This window comes from Camelus dromedarius, chromosome 5 (assembly GCF_036321535.1).
Source record: "Camelus dromedarius isolate mCamDro1 chromosome 5, mCamDro1.pat, whole genome shotgun sequence".
NCBI classification, from domain to species: domain Eukaryota; kingdom Metazoa; phylum Chordata; class Mammalia; order Artiodactyla; family Camelidae; genus Camelus; species Camelus dromedarius.
Window position 1 is genome coordinate 68754175 of NC_087440.1, and position 19945 is coordinate 68774119.

General features: G+C 38.5%; 1 protein-coding gene across 10 annotated transcripts in view; it reads right to left on the reverse strand.

Moving 5' to 3' along the window:
• The window catches only part of NUMB (NUMB endocytic adaptor protein), a 157378-nt gene that overhangs the window by 5438 nt on the left and 131995 nt on the right, over positions 1-19945 (reverse strand). For 8 of the 10 annotated variants that reach the window (XM_064486097.1, XM_031454007.2, XM_031454008.2 and 5 more), the window contains 5 exons: positions 8943-9017; positions 6861-7001; positions 3927-4131; positions 1893-2186; positions 4-153 (listed from right to left, as the gene is read on the reverse strand). In XM_064486097.1, coding sequence (XP_064342167.1) covers positions 4-153; positions 1893-2186; positions 3927-4131; positions 6861-7001; positions 8943-9017 — 865 coding nt within the window. The remainder of the gene's footprint in view (positions 1-3; positions 154-1892; positions 2187-3926; positions 4132-6860; positions 7002-8942; positions 9018-19945) is intronic. The other 2 variants (XM_031454002.2, XM_031454005.2) reach the window with 1 other exon arrangement.

Here is a 19945-nt window from a genome sequence, read left to right on the forward strand (position 1 = left end):
AACCTTGAAAGGCAGGAGACTGTGGTGCCACCACTGTCACTGGTTTGGTCATTGGGGCGGATGAAAAGGGGTCCTCAGAGGGTGTGCTGAAGGCACTGGTGATCTGTGAGCACAGGGAGCTGATGCTCTCCGCCTCCCCTTCCACCTCCGGCACTGCAAGACAAACGGAAGATAGGTCCAGAGAGAAAAACTGAACGATCCTCAAACAGAGCAGTATGATGCAAGGTGGCATTTTATACTGCATCTTTTATTTGTAGAAAGAAAAGTCTCAATTGTCAGGTGGGGCTGTGGGGCTATAAAAGCAGCTTCAAAAACCTTAGTGACTATTATCCATTGACTTTCACAAGAAAATATAAAATGATTAACAATTCATGTACTAAGTCTATCTTCCTCCCTTGGAAATCCCCAGGTTTCTTTTCCTCTCCTGTGTGACACTGTTCAGAACCTGTTTTCTTTTTGTGCTAGGATGTTCAAGATCTCTGTGCCAAGTTAGCAAGATCTTTCTGGAAGACATCTGCAACCTGTTTGTCCTCCAACCAGTTTCCAAGGCTGTGGTCTAAGTTAAAGTTGAAGCCTTTTGGTGACTCTTGTCAGAAAATGAGTTAAAAAAATTGGGGGGAGGGGCGGGGGGTGGTTAATTAGGTTTATTTATTTATTTATTTTAATGGAGGTACTGGGGACTGAACCCAGGACCTCGCGTACACCAAGCACATGCTCTACTATTGAGCTATACCCTCTCCCCAATAAAATAAGTTAGAGTCAGGGGCACCAGTGGATGCTCAGTCCTTTTCCCTATAATAAACTATGACAATGTCATCACTCTGATTTTTCTCCAAAGTACCAAGTACATGGACTGAGATAACATGAAAAAGTGAACCGAGGTCCAGAACTCCAGAGGCTCTGTTCTTAATATTGACCCCGGGATACTTCTGTATCATGGAGGAAGCTAATTATATGTGCTGAACCTCTGTTTGCTCAACTGTGAAAAGAGAGTAATAGTTTTTGTTTCCCATCTGCTCCAGAGGGAGACAGAAAACAAGGTACTTGAAGCAGCCATAGTTTCAGTTTTTACAGGAATGAAATCTAGTCCAACTGTTCTTTAGGCCTAGTTTTATCCATCAACAAACTTAACTCTCTGTACTTTTTGTACCATCATCAGTAGGAGTGCCCTAATGAGACACAGCTTCCTCATATTCTGTTATAGCACTGGTTCAACACATCTCAGAGTGAAGTAAAATAGAGCCTAATAAAAGCCCTGGCTAGATGTGACACTTAGCTCCGGATCGTATGATGAGGATAGAGCTACCGGGGCTGGCTCAGCTGCACAGAGGCCGCACAAAGGCCTGTGTGGCAGTTCTGAAAGGTAATGAATATGTGTGAGCAAGCCCACTGTCTGATGAACAACAGGTCTCAGATTTATACAGGAGACCCGTTTAGAGTTTCTTCCCTATGGAGCCAACCAGCCACAAGGACAAAGAGAACTTACCCATTTCTTCTGGCACATCTGACAGTAATGCTATTTACCTGGATGTGTTTCCAAAGCCTTTTAAATTAATTCCCTGCTGGGTCCCAAATGGCAGAATGAGAATGGAAACTTGAGACCCTTGATGTTTGGAAGCAGGTACACTTTCATCAGGACAAACCACAAACCTCAGGCTAGGAATTCCCATCATGGCTGTTACCTACTTGTTGAAGAGAAATGAATGATGCACATCCCCCTCAGTGAGCCTCAGTTTTCTCTCAATGGGAAATAACACAAGATATGTACAACCATCAGCCAGCCTCAGCGAGAGAGAGGGGTGGCTAGTTCAGTGGGATTAGTGTCTCCACTGGAAGTGATGACAATGCTTCAGTGCCAGAGCACCCAGTGAGTTAGGTGGGTGCTGCATTACCTGCATTTTTTATGGGGAAATCAGTCTTCCTCTGCATAGTGGAAGGCAACTCGTTGATGCGCAGGGATAGTTGGCGTTTAAAGGGTGACATCTTCTGGCTAAGAGCAGGAAATCCTCTGAAAGATCCTTGGCGAGCAAGTTGTTCAATTGGTGCGTGCCGGCGTGGGATGGCATGAGGATTGTTCATCTCCAGAGAGGCAGAGGCATCCGAAGTGGGAGAGGAGGGAGAGGATGGGGATGGGACAGTGTTGCCAGGGGCCACCGATGAACCAACAAGTGTCTTATCTGTTTCAGCTCAAGAAAGTCAAGAGAAGGGACCTTAGCAATGCTTTCAAATAATCTGGCTTAAATAGCTGAGGAACTAACAAACCCTCCTAGGTCCTTTTACCCATCTCCTTCCCCATATCTCTCTTTTTTTTTTCCTTCTCCATATCTCTTAAAAGATAGGTTATAAGCAGATCAGATCTCCTATTTTTCAGACAAATAAAAGGTTTAATAATCTACTACATGGTACATGGTATAATATATCTACCAAGATATGAATATTAGATCTTTGGTTCCCATGCAGTGATTTATAACATAAGACTTTGAACAAGATTTAAAAAAAAAAAAATAGAACCTATGAACTTCTAATGTGAGGTCTTTTAAAGAATGATGGTTCATAGTTTTCAATGTCTGTTTGCTTGTTTGGGGGAGAGGACTTCGGGAGTGGCAGAGTCAGAAAGATCTAAATAAGCGTAAGTTTGACTAGATGTTAAAGAATGCCCCAAAGAAGACATCAGGTCATGGACAATACGCGTTTGTGGCTCATCTGAATAAAAGCATACAGAAGTAAAAATTTAAACTGGAGTAAACTTAAATACAAGACTGTTTTCATGTGAGTCCCATTCTGATCAACTCCTCTCCCCTTGCAATCCCGTTAGATGTCAGGACTCAACAATCTTGGCAACAAAACGTATTATTTGGTGGTATTAAAATCCGTCTGAAAAATCACTGAAGCACACTAAGTAACAGCTACACATATTACATTTTCTAATTAAAACAGCATTTTTTTTATTCTTTGGTATTCTGGCACAAATGTTTATAAGAAATGGAAACAAATCATAATCAATTGTTTAGTTTCAAATAAAAATATGGATCTTTGTGGCTTAAAAAAATTAGAGCTGTTTGGGTCAGTATTAGATTAATGATATTATCTAAAATGGCTAGTTTAGAATTAAAAAAAAAACCTAGCAAAATTACATTAATGTACATTTAAACTGAACTGTTTAAATCCAAAATATTCCTTGTTGGTTTCAACCCTAGTTCTACACAAGAAAGCGAAGCACTCCCCCTAGGCTCTATCCCTCAGCTCTAAGTATGCCCGACCCAACTCCAGACAGCAGCTCCTGAGCAACCTGAACACCTGTAGGGGCGTTTCTGCTCTGCTGCCATGGGCACCTGAAAACACTCACATTCTGCAAAACCACGTACTAAAATTAATGGAGCCAGGGAATAATGAGTTAGGGGCTAGCTTCTCAAATCTGTGGACTTTTTTCACTAGAACACTGAAAAATAGTAATAATCCAAGAAGAGTATCACTGAGAAACCTCTGCCTCCACTTACACCCGGCATCACCGTCAGTGGGTCCTCTGCAGCCTAAACCTGGGACTTGTACTTCCTCCTTCAAGATGTAGGTCCTTGGAAGCATTTGCTTCTCACAGAGATCAGATGCATGAGAATTAAACATCTGTTCCAGGATGTAAGTTTTCCCAATTTTGCTTTTAAATGTCTCTGCAGCTTCTTCAACTGCACTCTCCCCAGTAGCTTTCCTGGTAGCTTAACGTAATGGAAAGAGCAGACACTTTGAAGCTACTAGACAAATCACTCTAAAAGAAAGGACTTTGTTTAGATTTTCAGCTGTGTTCTTAAGGTCTTCATATGTACCAGTAGGAGTTCTCTCTGTGAAAAAGCTTGCCCCTGACAGCTTCCAAATATTAACCTGTTGGGAAAAACTATTTAAATAAACATACATCATAGTAGAACAGATTGTACCTTTCTTGGCATCCTGGATTTGTTTCATAATCTCCTCTCTTTCTGCTTGCTCGGTGGCTGTTGTGACACGGAATGATCCTTCTCTTGTGAAAGTGGTCCGACTGGCATCAAAAGTAGCTGTCACTCCACATTCCTTCTCCCGCTTTTGCTTCCGTTCTAAACAGGCTGCAAAAGCACAGCCCACTGCATGGCTCAGCCTTTCACCCTGTATATAACAGAAGGTTTAAAAAACTTAAGAGTTATGGTGTCAACAACTACAAGTCAGCTTGGACCACAAATAAGTCTGTTTTCACACGTGGAAAAATGTTAGGAACTCCAGCTTAAAATTAGACTTTAGTAAATTAACATGCCAAATTAATTTAAATGAGTAATTACCTTAGGTAATGCTTATGATCCTTCACTGTAGTAGGCACTGGTAAAGCGACCATCAGTGACCTGTGCTTTGTGAGCAGCCACAGACACCTCCTTATTAGTCAGGCTCCCTCTGTCACTCATGTTAGCTCTGGCCACCAGCTGAGAGGACACTGCTCAAGGTTCCAAGCCCTAAGTCTTGACACGCAAACTTCTATTTGTCATTTAGGGGAATAGTGGGAGTATTTACCAAGCATTTCTAAGAAACCACTGGAGAGGCAGGGCAAATTTCGGAGCTTAAATACTGTCAACATGTCTAGGAACAAAAGGTGCAAACTTAAAACTTCAGATAAATAAATGCAACTCCAGCGATGAGAAGGGAATCAGGCAGAGAAAACCTTAGCTTTCTCCATCTCCCCTTTCTGATGCTTCCCCCTGCCCCGCTTGGGCCCTCAGGGCTTGCAGGCTCTTCCCCATAGCTTCCCTCTCCTTTTGTACCTCTAACTCCACTTCTACCTCCCAACCACACACAGGTGGAAGTTAAAGCATGTTTTCATCCACACTTTCTAGTTACAAAGGAATTAAACAGATAAACTCAGTTTGTTTGTATTTGACAGGAGGGCTTATACAAACCAAATACTGGTTTAAAGATACACGGGATTACCTAGAGTAAATTTAATAAATTCAGTGGATTATTTTTACTAGGGTTATCTGTATTTTAAACTATATCCCTAATTATGGAATAAAAAAGTTAGAGATGATATAATAACTGTTGGCATCATTCACAGTGAGGAGATATTTGAGAACAGGGAGCCCTTTGTGGAGTTTCCAAAATCACATTGTGTGCAGCTGCTGCTACATATGGCTCTGAGTCAGTAATTTCCCTGGATTTTATATGCCAATATCAGATAGCATAAGGAGAGGTAATGTCTGAGATGCTTTGTCCCTAAGATTTCACATGACTGTAAACTGTAAAATCTCACATGACTGCTTATTTAAAGACTAACAGACTTACTCTTTATGAATCCACATGCGTTTCCATCTAACTTCTTAGTAGGATAAAAGGGTAGGCATTGAAGCATGAAACAGGAGAGAGTACCAAAAGAATTTTAGAACCTGTCTGCATTTGAACACAGCTCTATTACAAGGACAGAACTTTAGGTCAAGGAAGCTTATTATTTCTCCTAGGTCTTACAGCAGTTCTTAAAGACAGACCCCCTCAAGCTCTACCCTAGATGCACTGAATGAAAAACTTTGGGGGTGTTTTAACAAGTTCTCCTGGTGATTCTGATACAGGAGAATCACTGGCCAAGGACAGTCAGATAGCCTGAAGGACCAGCATTTGACAACAAAATGGTTTTAAAATTAACATAGTGAAGCTCTCTAACTCTTTGGGTTTTGTGAGCGTAGTGATAGCAAAATACGCTGCTTTGTGGCTTACTTAAGGTCTGAGAGACAGAGGAAGAAAGCATAGTTTAGTTACTTCAGCTCATTCTCAAATCACTTGGTCAAACCAAGGAGGAGCAGCTTTAACAATACCAATCACAATTTTGGAGCAGTTACTGTGGATCAGCCTCTGTGCTAAGAGTGCTTATCCTCGCTACCTAATTTAGTCTTAACAACTGTTACCTCCATCTTATTGGAAGGAGACATGAAGACAGAAAATGTTAAAAAAAAAACTCACCCCAAATCCCACAGCTAGTAAGAACCAGAATGAGGACTGGAATCATATTTGATTCAGAGGCTGAGTTCATAATATTTGTTTACACAACTCTCTCCAAGAGCTTTAAGAAAACCTTTTGGTCAATTTTAGAGTATGGCCACCATACTCTTAAAAATGGTCACCTTCCAGGTGAAGCCTTGGCAAGGCTTTATTGAGCTGTAGCCTTCATGAATGGCTACACTGCCTTACTCTGTTTGGACTTTTAAATACTCAGAAATTACACACTCAATACTATACTATGGTTAAGATCATCATCATCTAAGAGACTTGCCTTTATGTCAGAATTTTGGATAATTTATATGAAGGGTGATAGATTAGATTATTCTCTATTTTTAAACAAATCCCCAAATTTCTGCTATGTAGCAATTTGTAGCAGAGTTCACTGTACCATAATTTAGTATTTCTATTTTTTTTAATTAATTGAAAATATACTCCAACTCAGTTCTTTCATTTGTGGTAGAGTCTCTCTGCAAAGGAATTTATAAGTACCTTTCAAATGCCAGTATCTTATACCCAGATGAGTCAGTAAACAAATACATGTAAGAATCTTGAAAATTGTTCTAATAATGAAAAGTTTCAAATAAAGTTTAGCAGCCACGGTCACCAGAGCACTTTCACTTTCCTTTAATGACCCTGGATCTCAGCCAATGATCTTGCTCTGTGAGCTGCAGGGTTGCACCAAGAGTGTGAACTACTGAACTACTTGAATAAAAGGCGGGAAAGCAAGCTAGTTTAGGCAGTTCCAAGTGCTGAAACAGCACATACTTATTAAAAATGTGGAAACTGCTTGGCTGAGCCAATTCGAAAGGAGCTTGGTGAACTGAGGCTAGTCATGATGAAATCCACACTGACGGACTCACCGTGTCCTTGACAGCCATGAAGCAATGACAAATCCAGCGCCGAGTTGTGCCATCACGACATATATAAGAGAAGGCTCTATCGAAGTTCCTATCTGGGGCACAGAAAGAAACTTTTTCTATTGTCTGGTCAACTATGAGGTCCTAGAAGAGGGGAAGCACAAAGAAAGAGGACTTAAGAGGTTATTCAAGCTTCTCAGAAGAAACACAGGATGTTCGTTTCACAACACAAAACCCCTCCATCTAATGCATCAGGGCAATGGAATAGCTAGGTCTGAGCCAGAAGTCTGAACATGAAGAATTTGACCCAGAAGAGATCATAAGAGGCAATCTGCCCAAAGTCCTCCCTCACACTTCCTCTTCATGTTCTAAAATACATGCTTGCTGGGTCTAGCTTTATCATGGTAAATTCCTTGTTCAGTTTTACAATATATGTAAATCAGTTAATTTAATCCAATTTCCATATAGCTCATATTTAATAACATCATCTCCAGAACAGTTCGATGTATTTATTAACCTACTGATCATTTGAGTATGACTCTCTCTGTTTATATACTTGCTCAATAGCATAGTATATACATTGTATAAATATTACACATTTTTTTTTTAATCTTGAGGCTCTTCTGTGTGATATTTTCAATGGCCTGAAATCCCTAGATGCTGAGGTGAGGGCTGTAGGTGCTAAAACATACAATCAAACAAAATGGCTTTTATAAAGCATAACTATGAGAATTCCTGTTGCCCCACAAACCTGCCAGTCAATTTTTTAAAGTTTTCCACATTCTGGTGGCTCATTATAATTTTATTCTGCATAACCTTGATTACATGAATTTCTTCTTCAGCAAAGTGATTCTTCAAGTCTTGGGTTGTCTGTCATTTCTCTTTTAATATGTGTGAGTAATTATATAGTCTAAATATGAGCCCTTTATATATTATATACATTACAACATTTCTGCTCATGATGGGTCTCAGGGTGACAAATCATCAATTACTGTTATCGCTCAACGTGGGAAGAGCTAATCTAATTAATGGCAGTGCTCTAAGTAGCCACCAGGGGGCAACATCACTTTCTAACTATTGCATAAAGCAATTAAAAAAACAGCCTCCACATACAACAAATTTCATCTACACAAATTCTTAAAAATAAGCTAATTAAAATGATGGTTGTTTCCACCTGTGATGTACATTTAAGACTATCACTTTTCTTGAACTTAAAAAAAAAGGCCTAAGGAAGGTCAAAAGAACAAAAATGTAGCTATATTAAACCACTTAAAATGTATCAGGCAAGCAATCCATCAAAACTGCTCTTTACCTGCCAGACTTTCTCCCCCTTCCAGTGACATCTGAGATTTTTTTTTAAACTGCTTTCTTGTTAAAATTTCTCCAGATTTTAGGTCTCTTAGAAAATTTTAATTAATGATTAACTGCACTTATATAATATCTCATGCTAAGGGCAGAGTTTGTGTCTATTCTTATTTAGGTATATAGGATCACTTTCTTTCAAATGCAAAATGCTATTTATTATTTGAGATACAGTTGGATTCTAAGTAAGTGGTAACCAAATGAGCTGTTAACTAGGCTGTACGATTTCACTTAAATTGAGTTTTCAGTTAAATAACAGATTAATCAGTTCAAATATCACTTTCTAAAAGTATTTCTAAAAATAAAGTGTTTTTTTTAAGGAACAAGAAGAAATTTCAGATGTGGTCCCATCATCTTTTTAAAAAAAAATGTTTAACTGTGATAAAAGGTCCATCATCTTTTACATCAAATTTATGGGGGTAAACTTTTTTTTTTAATGTGTAAGAACAAAAATAGAACTCAGATCTTAACATTAAATACAAATTACCCAGTAGGCTAAACATGCTGTGTCATGTAGAACAAAATGCTGAGAGAATTCTATTTTTCATAAGGTAAATGAGTAACTAAATTTGTTTACTGAACATTAACTAGTCTCTCTGAAGATCGTACTTTGGACAAAGTGGAAGGATACACAGTGACTCCAGCAGCTTAATGGCACTGTATTTGATCATTAGGGATACAAAAAAACATGAGCAGTAACACTTAAGCTTATGAAAGTTTTACCTTAGTTTTTTCATCCACAACTCTGAGTCCATCTGCTGATACCCACAGGACTGCCTTAACTGCTTTTTTCCCAGTCTTTTAAAAGAAACCAAAAAGGAAGGGGGAGAGACATATATATACATAATATTAAAAAATTATCTTCCATAGAAAACACTGATTTCTGCCTTCTAAAAGTCACAAGTACAGATGGAGTCCAAGTTCAGGAGGGGTGCCCAAAGCCAGATACTCAAACCAAACTGCAGAAACATTCAGGAAAAAAACAAGCCAAAGCCATTATTTTAGAAACACAATGCAAAACAGTAAGATAAAATTAAGTAAAGGATAAGGAGGACAGATGGAATAAAAAACCAAGCTACCACATTCTGTATAGGGCAAAGAATAAGTAGATTCTTCACCCATTTTAAAACTCAACCATAAAAACCAAGAGTTAGATAAATATTAAATATATAAGGAGTTACACCACAAGTAGCTTCTACTAGTGTATTTAGAGTAGAAAGTAATAAGTAAGTCTAAATTGAGATGCTGACCATTCTACTATCCTTTGACCCCAGTGTGTATAGTAGGGCCCTTGGTCACCTGAAATTTTCATGTTAAAAACCCAAGAAGTCTTCATTATTCCTTTAACAATCTTTAAAAACCATTATTTCTTCTCTCAGGATTAACACAAAACTGGTTTAGTTTTGAATTTGACATTAAATACATAGAGACATTTTGAGGACATAAGAGGATTAAAAAAACTGTTGGAAAAATAGTCATTGTGACATGAATTCTTACTGGCTCAGAAAAGACTTCTTTTGGCACACAAGAATCACGTGAGAACAAGCTGATGTATGATTTCTCCCATGAAGGAATGAAAATGGGACAGTGGAGATTTGCAATAGTAATTTAACAGTTTCCTTTCTTTTTAACTTCTCCAAGGATACAAGCAAAATAAAACATAAGCAAAGTGAAGGCTGAGAACAGGTATCAGAACATCATAAAAAGTATAGATCAAAAGGAATCTGGTACTAAAAGTTGGAGTAGCAGCCTCTAGAAGGGACAAAGGAGGATAAAGAGATGTCTACCATTCTCCTCTATACACGTCCCAGCCCAGCACTCCTCAATATGGAAGGCATAGCCTTATTTAAGTGGACTGGGGAGCTCACACTGGGCTCATCATCTCCATCACCACCATCACAAATCTGATGAGAGCTTATTACGTGCCAGGCAGTAGAGATACACGAGGAGTTCACAGTCCATTGAAAGGTAACAAAAATAAATAATACAGTAATAAATGCCATAGTAGAGTTGAAAACAGTGTACAACAATGTCAGAAAGGAGGCACAGTCAAATCTATTTGTGAAACTGGGGAAAGTTATTCAGATGAGAAAATTGAATTTGGTACTGAAATAATTTTTCTAGCTGCCCAAGGTGGAGGTTAAGGAAGGCAGGGAAGTAATAGAGGTAGTGAACATTCCAGGCAGAAGAAACAGCAGCACAGGACAAAGGAAACAAACAACACAGCAAATCTGGTCTCTATAAATACTTCAGTGTGGCTTGAAAATAGATGGGTGAGTAAGGTGAAGCGGGAGATAAAGAGCAGGAAAGGCCTAGCCATGGAAGGGCCTCATGTGCCCGCTAAAGAATTCTACCTCAATTCTGTGGGCAATTAGGAGCTACTAAAGGAATTTTAAATAATTTGCATTTTTAAATATAACTTTGGAGCAGTGTAGAGGAGTTGGAAAGAGACTGACAGGAGGTAGAAAAACCACAACAAGATTCTAGGTGAGAGAAAATGAGCTCTCTTGGTTGAGACAGGGATAGAGATGAGAAAGTCTTAAATGGTAAATGTAAGTGAGAAGTTGAAGACTCCTCTCTGGTTCCTGGCTTGGGTAACTGGGTGAAGGTACCACAAACTAAGACAGAGAATAAAACAGATGCAAAAGCAAGAGTGAGAGGGGAAGAATAGGATTTCAGTTTGAGACAAGCCAACTTTGATATGTCTATGCAACATTTAAGCAATTGGACAGATAGGTCTAAAACTCAGTAGAGAATTCTAAGATGGAATTTTAGATTTGGGAGACACTAGTCTACATGTTACTATAAAGGTATTTTGAACATGTGATTAACATTTACAATCAACTGACTTTAGGTAAATGAGATAACCTTTGATAGTATGGGTCCTTATAAGGTCCTAAGGGTAAAAACAGAGGTTTCCCCAGAGAAGGAATTCTGCCTCAAGTCTGTAAGAGCAGTCCTACCTGAATTTCCAGCCTTCTGATCTGCCTGACAGATTTCAGACTTGCTAGCCCCCACAATCACATGGACCAATTTGAAACTAAACCCCCCTCTCTATATATACATATGTATAGTTAGATAAGAGATACCTAAATCGGTCTGTCTGTCTGTCTATCTATCTAAACAAACAGTGGTTCTGTTCCTCTGGAGGGTTCTAAACAGAAAGGTGGAAATCAGACTAGAAGGGTTGAGAAGTAAATGAAAGGCAAGAAGAGTCTACAAGTATTAAATACTCTCTTTAAAAAAGCTTTTCTAGCAGGGGAGGGTATAGCTCAGTGGTAGAGTGCATGCCTAGTATGCACAACGTCCTGAGTTCAATCCCCAGTACCTCCATTAAAAAATAAATAAAAACCTAATTACCTCCCCTTCCAAAAAGAATTTAAAAAATTAAAAAACACTTCTCTACAAAAAGTGCTATAATGCAATGGGGGACAGGCAGAGGACCAAGGGAGTTCTTTAAGAACTGTGATAAACTAACATGATATACTAGAAACAGAATGGATTTTTGAGGAAGACACATATGAGTCTGAATTCAGTGCCACTATTCATAAGTTAAGCAAGTTATGTAGCCCTCTGAGCTTCCATTTCTTTATCTGTAAAGTATCTGCAGGATCTGTTAAAGGATCAGAATACATACAGTATCTGGGATTTAAAGAAGGCAGTAAATAATTGGTAGCCATTTATCATCATTATATTAATAAACTTAAGAGTAATACACACAACAACAACAAATCATGCTTACACACTGAATGGGAAAAGCCAGTGGAAAGATGGAGACTGAAGACCCAAGAGAGAGAAGAGTAACATAGAGAACAAAGTCCTCCAGGAGGCGGAATGGGATGAGGCTAGAATACAAGTTTTTGGTGGGAAGGGGAATGTCTCTTTCTTGAAATGGAGGGATGGAATGAAGCCGAGCAGAAATGAAGATGGATTTGTAAAGGAGAGAGTGACAAGTTGAGGAAGTTCACTTCAAAGAGCCACAGATTCATCTGTGAAGAAGATGAGACAACCCGCTTTACTTTACTGGGAAGAATGCAGACAGGCAGGGTAAAGAAGTAAAGATTTACAACAGCAGTACTGGGGCAGTGCAGTATATTGACTCAGAGAACACACCCTGGAATCAAGCTGTTGTGTGGATATGAATTCTGGTTCTGCCACTTACTAGTATGACCAAGAGCAATTACTTGAGTTCTCTATACTTCAGTTTCCACATCTACACAATGATGTTAATGGCGTTACAACCTCATGGGATTATTATGAGGATTCAATAAGTTAATAGATGTAAAAGGTTTAGAACTAGTGTGGTCATATAATTTACTGTTCAAACTGGGACCCCTTTGAAAGAGAAAAGAGGGTGCTATTAAAACCCAGAAACAGGCGTTATATTGGCGCTGTCCAGGCTAACTGGGAAAACAGACACCCCACCAGCAACAGTAACTGCCCATATTTAACCAATGCTTATTATGCAGCATTATGCTGGAAGGTAAGCTCCACGAGGGCAGGGTTTTTTCCATCCTGTTCACTGATATATCCTCAGAGTTTAGAACAGAGCAGGAGTTTAAGACATAGTTGCTGAAGGAATAAATTTGCTAAATATCTGCTGTAGGGATAGGAGACAGCTAATCCGTGACACAGAAGACTGCCAAAAGGCAATGAAAATCCTGTGTAAGAAATTAAATTTACAGTTTTATCAATATGCTCATTATGTAGCTGTGGCCTACAGAGTCCAGCAACTACTTCAAGGTTCGGAGACTGAAGGTGGGCAGAATAAAAGGCCATTTTAGAATGGGACTGTTCTCCATTTAGTTTCCTTATCACATACAGGAAAATACTTTCTTGGCCCAATTAGACATGAAAACATCTCTGCTTTTTGAGGTATGTCTTTATAATAATTTTTATGGTGTTGTACTAATGTATCAGTGAGGCACTGTATCTGTCAAATTTCATAGCCTTTGATCTCTCTAAATAGGAGAATAGAACAGATAATATGAGTTCTTCCATTTGTCCATACACTTGAGTGCTGTTCTGGAATGTCACTATAGTTTGCCACACTACAGTTACTTCAATCAGGTATTAAGATATTAACACTCAAAGACACCTGCAGCTGAAATTAAGCCTAGACTTCCTCTCATAAATTCTATAGTAGCAATGTTTCTATACTACCTGTAAACTTTAGAGTCTTTCATTCTGATAATAAATACAGAATTTACATACATTTCAGTGACATAAACACTCCTTGGGAAAAAAAAAAGACTGAGGGAGTGGAGGGTATAGCTCAGTGGTAGAGTGCTTGTTTACCATGCACAAATTGCTGGGTTCAAGCCCCAGTACCTCCAGTAATTAATAAATAAATAGATAAATAAATCTAATTCCCCCATGATAAATAAATAAATTAAAAAATTTTTAAGTGTAAAAAATAAAATTATCTTTAAAAAGGGCTATATAATACTTCAGACACTAATAGAAATGTAGTAGGGGTAATGCATATGTGAGACATTAAGAATTATTTCATCACCAATGTTCCAATAGTGTCTATTTTAATAATAATTTCAAGGTTATAGGTAGAATTCTCACTGACTAGTGTCAATGTACAAAAATATAGTTTTACAACAAAGAGAAAACTACTTATTCTTCAAAGAAAGAAAATGGGCCTAACATGAAGAGAATGTCAGTAACTTAGAATTTAAACTGGTAAAATCTGAGAAGGATCAAGCTAATCTATGAGAGAAAAACAGGAAATAGTATAATTTTCAAGTAATCACTCAACTCTCTAAATATCCAGCTTAGAGTTTTAAAGCAAACATCTCCCTTAAACATCTTTTATTATAGGTACATATAAACCAATACAGAAAATAAGCAGACACTGACACTGGGTCCATCACAAATGACTGAATCAGGAAAACTGTGCTGCCATTAAAAGAAATGCACGGGTAACCTTCACATGAAAATACCTGTGAAGAAACACAAAGTGGTTGCAGAAATGACATGGAAATAATAACTAAACAAGCTCAGTATACTATAAGATCACTTTCCCCTAAATACAAAAGACACTCACAATAAAAGGCAACTGAAATAACTAATTTCAATAAAGAACTGCCATCTACCTACCTATTTATCTCCAGAAGTTTTTTTTTTTTTCCATTAGACACCACTTTAAACAGTAAATTAAAGAAGAATGGAGATCACAGGGGAGGGTATAGCTTAAGTGGTAGAGCGCATGCTTAGCATGCACAAGGTCCTGGGTTCAATTCCCAGTGACTCCCTCTAAAAATAAATAAATAAACAAACCGAATCCCCTCCCCCACCCCCAAATCAAAACAAAGAATGGAGATCACAAGTTGAAAATATTCTCAGTATGCTGACAAGTCCTTACAGTCACTTTTTTTACATATCGGTGCTATCTGGGGAAGCACTTCAGATTTCCAGTTGGAGAAGTAAGTTTCTAAACTGTTTAAATCAAGGACTGGCAAACTTTCTCTGTGAAGGACCAGATACCAAGTAGCTAAGGCTTTGTAGGCCATATGGTCTATGTCACAACTATTCAACTCTGCCCTGCAGCACAAAAGCAGCCACAGATAATGTGTAAACAAATAGACATGGATCTGTCTCAATAAAACTTTATTTACAAAAACAGGCAGTGGGGTCACATTTTGATGACCTCTGATACAAACCATCCCTCAGAAACAAATCATCATAATCTCTGGAAAGTGATCATTAATTAAATCTTTTTTGGGAAAGACAATTCATTATACTGAAATAGTAGACCTATTTGGAATTTTATGTCCCTCAATTCTTTCTATCTTTTTCTTTTTTTTTTTTTAAACAAATGCGCTCATATCCTATTACTTTAAATTGAGACCCAGAACTCAGGTGCAGTCCAACTCTAATGTTCTACGATTCCCAAGGCCACCAATGAAATAAGAACATGCAATTAATCAACATAAATAGAAGTGATATTTGAAGGCAAGACAATTGTGTTGGGTGTATGATAGATAAAAGAAAAAAGGTGTTCTGACGTAAGCCAAAGCAAGGAAATGCTATAAAGATACACAGAAGCATAATTTGGCAGAGCTATGAAATGTTAAGAAGCAACAGCAGCAGACAGCCAATCTGGGCAGAAAGGGTAGAGTGAGTCACTCTTTCTGAGCAACAGTGATTTGCCATTCTATTGCACAAAGTTCTCTCTGCTACACACCAAAGAGGTCTTCAAGGGTAACCCATGTGTAAAGAATCTCTGGTCAGTCTTTCTGTCATACCTACACACAGAGATAACCCAGTCATTAGGAGTAATAATGTTATGTTATTGTAATAATATGTTAGTGGGCAACTATGACACAGTATGCCTTGTAATGAATGACAAGAGACTTCTCTTCTTTCACAGGAAACTTTTTTTTTTAAAATATCTGAGAAGGGCCTTAAAATCTATAATTTGATGATACTTGAATTTCTTAATAAATCATGTAATGAACAAATTTTGTCTTACAATTTCAAGATACAGTGAGTGTTCTCCAAAGGACAAAACAGTGAAGGGAAACAACTTTCTACAGAATTTGAGACTGGTACTATCTCCAATGGCTGCTTCATTAAAAGTACAGTAACTTTTAGCCCACACTTTCTTAAGTGAGAGTGGCCTTTAAAGGCTTCCAGGAAAAAAATAAGGGTTGGTAGCATGTTATAAACCAACATAGCAAAGGAGAGATTTTTTTGGAAGCAATTTAGCTCATCTAGTTTGCCAAATCACTTTTAATTGCAGGAAGGGGAAATTATTCTAATATTAAGTTCATATTTCAAATGTGTATAATAGCAGAAATGAAAATTCCACAGGGATCTGAAATTCAATCTGTCCAAAACCAAATCCATCATACGTCATCTCAGAGAATCATTCCTGCACCGCCTTGGTCATCCATACCATAAACTTGGGTCTCATCTTCTGTCTCCTTCTGTATATCTCTAGGTTGAATGAATGAATGAGCTGAGGCAGGTTCTCACTCACCCCAGTGGTCCTGTTAATGCTATTCCTTCTGTCTGAAATGCTTTTCTCCTCTAACTTAACTGGAACTCACAGTTTAAGTCTCAGCCTTAGGTATCATTCCTCTCAGAAGCCTTCATCACTATCTCTAGCATTCATTCTCCATCTCTGCTCCAGTAGTACCTGCTATTTTTACACAATTTAGTAACCAGTATTCTACCTGTCCTGTTTTTCCCACTACAGAGTAAACTTGAAAGCATTTGTCATTCACTGACTCATTTTGGAGCAGCTACTATGGACCACATATTATTCTAGGCACTGAAGATTCAGCAGTGAACAAAATAGGTGAAGATCTCTGTCCACACAAAGCTTATGTTTTAGTGAGGAAGAGAGAAACAAGTAAAATGCATGGGATGAAAAATGGTGATAAGCTCTATCAGAGAAAAATAAAGCTATGAAGAGGAATAGTAAGTGTGTATATATGGAGGAGGGTGGTATTTGGAATTTAAAATAGGGTTCTCAGTGACTGCCTCACTGAAAATGGGGCTTTAGAGAAGAGAATGGAAAGAGATGAGGAAGAAAGCCATGCATATGTCTGGATAATATGTGTTCCAGACTACAGGTTATAGCAAATGCAAAGGTCCTGAGGTCGAAGCATACCTAATATGCTCAAGGAATAGCAAGAAGGCTAGTGTGGATGAAACAGAGGAAGCAAGAGTAGGAGAAGACAGGAAAAGGGACAGGGAGAATTCATGTACAATGGCCTACTCAGCCCAAAAGACTTTGATTTTTACTCTGAGTAGGTCAGGAAGCTACTGGAGGATCCAGTGCAGAGGAGCAACACAATCAGACCTCTGCCTTAAAAATCACTCAGGCTGGTATCTTGAGAACAAATGGTAGAGGGATAATGAAAGCAGGTGGAGTACAACACGAATACAATGATTCAGGCAAGAGGAGAAGCTGGCTTGGACCAGGACAGTAGTGGTGGGGGTAGTGAGACAGGAAATACTGATGGGACGGATACAGGGTATAAGAGAAAGAGGAGTCAAGACTGGATCCAGGATTTTGGGCTAAAGCACAGGGACTGAGATGGGGAAGACTAGGGAAGAGTAGTTTGGGAGAGAGTTTTGCAATTTGGTTTGTGACACGTTAGTGTGACATGTCTGGTGTGAAATGTTTAATGATGATGATGATAATAATATCTCATATGTACCCATATGGCAGGCTGTTCTGTACACTTTGCTTATATTTTACTCATTTAATCTTTACAACAATCACATGAGGTTGGTATTAGTATTATCCTTTTTTTTTTTTCAATTGAGGGGAAGCTGAGGTACAGAATGGTTATGAACCTCTCCCAAAGTCACAGAATTAATAAGTGGCTGAGCTAGGATTAAATACAAGGAATCTAGATCTCCAGAGTCTGTGTCCTTGACCCCTATGCTATCCTGCTTCTAAGACAGAAACACCACTATGGAGTTCAGGGGAGATGTCTGGAAATAGAAATTTCAAAATCATCAGCATAGAGATGGTATTTAAACCCATAACACTAGATGAGATCATCACGGGAGAGGTGTAGGTAGAAAAGAGTCCACAGACTGAGAAGTAGGCAGCAATATAAGGGAAAACTGAGAGAGTACGACCCCTGAACTCCAAATGAATAGTGTTTCAAAGAAGAGGAGAGATGAGCTATGTCAAATGCTGTTGATAGGACTATTGGAATAGTAATACAGAAGACGACTTGACAGGTGGTGAGGGTAAACATCTGATTAAATAAGTTTAACAAAGGGAGGAAGAGCAGAAACTGAAGGCACCAAGAAGAAACTTTTTTTTAAAAGATGGTTTGTTTTTATGCTAATGGATGATCCACTAGAGAAAGAAACATGGATTATGGAGACCTGGGTGGGGGGGTAGCACTGCTGGAATAAGTAAGAGCTGGAACAAGAATCTCATGGAGCAGTTGGCCTCAGTGAGGAGCACAGACAGTTCATCTCTTGAACAGGAGAGAAAACAGACTGTATGTGCATGGCTGCATGTAGGTGAGTAGGTGTGGTGTCATATTTGAGGCTGACTGATTCTATTTTTTCAGTGAAGTGAAGCAAGGTCATCAGCTGAAAAGAGAACAGAGTAAGAAATTCTGGAGGTTTAAGGAAAAGGAAGGACTCATCAAACAGTCATCTAAAAATGAGAGAGTAAATGGACTGAAAAATGGAGACTGTCTTGTTCATCATCTTTGATCTGGATAGCGTGGCACTGTCTCAAGTATGTTTTAAACACTATGACTTGAGGACTGAGAACCACTGAGCTTTCATGAATACAAATAACAAAGGTAACTCTAAAGGTAAGTAAAATTTTTTTAATCTAGAAAAGGTCAGTGACCAGGACATTTCACATATTAGTTGCTCACGTCACAGGAAACACTGGAACCAAGGATTAATGGAAATCCTCTGATTATTCTTGGGATTGTCCACTGTTCCTTTCTTCAGAAATCTTTTATAAAGCACTTCAAAAGGAAAAATAAACCAAATCCTAAAAGATGTATCTAATAAAATACAAGAGAAGGTAAAATTTATAGAAGAAAGGGCATGGGAATTTAAAGCAGAAAGGCAGAATGGGAAAGAGGCAGCAGACATTTCTTCACTTGTAAAGAAAAGGATCTAGAATGAAGATAAGCACTAAGTACAATTTGCCATTGAGGAGAACATCTAAATAGAAAGCAGGTGTGAGTACACTGACTTAACAGTGGTCATAATGCCATGAAATGTTTTACTCTTGAGAGTTAGGTGAAAACAATATAATCATGCATTGCTTTTCAACTATGTATTCTCTAAAACCATTTCTAAAGATGCCATTTAACAATTTTAACAGCATAAAAACTTGGGGGGAAAACATATTTGGCAGTACATCAACAGGATCTGTTAGAACAGGTATTATCGTATTTTTGGTGATTTTTGTACAGTTAGAAGTAGTTACCCACCCCTACCCCCCCCAAAAAAAAATCAAAGCGACATAACAGCCCGAGGAGTTCACAAACTCAAATGCCTACAAGGTTAAAAGCTGGTAACAAAATGAGTGAAGCAGGCTGAGTGTAAGGACCATAGGGAGCTGCAGGGATTGTGGCAAAGAGGCAACCAAAAGGCACAGTTGCTGTTCAGCTCAGGCCATTGTTGCCACATAGAAAGCACGCTGTTTTGTCAGATCTTCTAATTCTTGAGAGAGACATCCTAGTTTTTATGTGAAAGCTTTCAATGTCTGAAATATTGGCAGCTAATTCAAATTTATAAACTGTGTGCAGGCCAGACAATGTATATTTGTGGGAAGCATTCAGGCTCTTGAGCTGTCTAGTGTCTCCTGCATTTGACATTTCTCCATTCACTACAATTAAGATCTACCTGAGGCAAGCAGAGGCCAGAACTTTTGAATGAGACAATGTCAACACGGGGTAGGTGAAAGAACTCTGCACCAAGTTTCAGAAAACTTTGGTTTCAGGGTAGGCACTACCATTTACTGCTAGCTGGATGACCTCCTTGAGTTTGTTTATTCATTTGTTAAAAGTAGTTTCATGAACTATCGTGTCTAATTCACTGAGCTGTTATGAGTAGGAAGCTGGAAAGTAGGTCAAAGCCCATCATAAACTATAAAGCTCTATATAAATACAAGTAAATGGCTGTGAGATAGTAGAAAATACATACTGGTGTCTGCCTCTGGTTCCTGGCACAGAGCTCCTGAAATCCTTGTAATTTCCTAAGTGATAAGA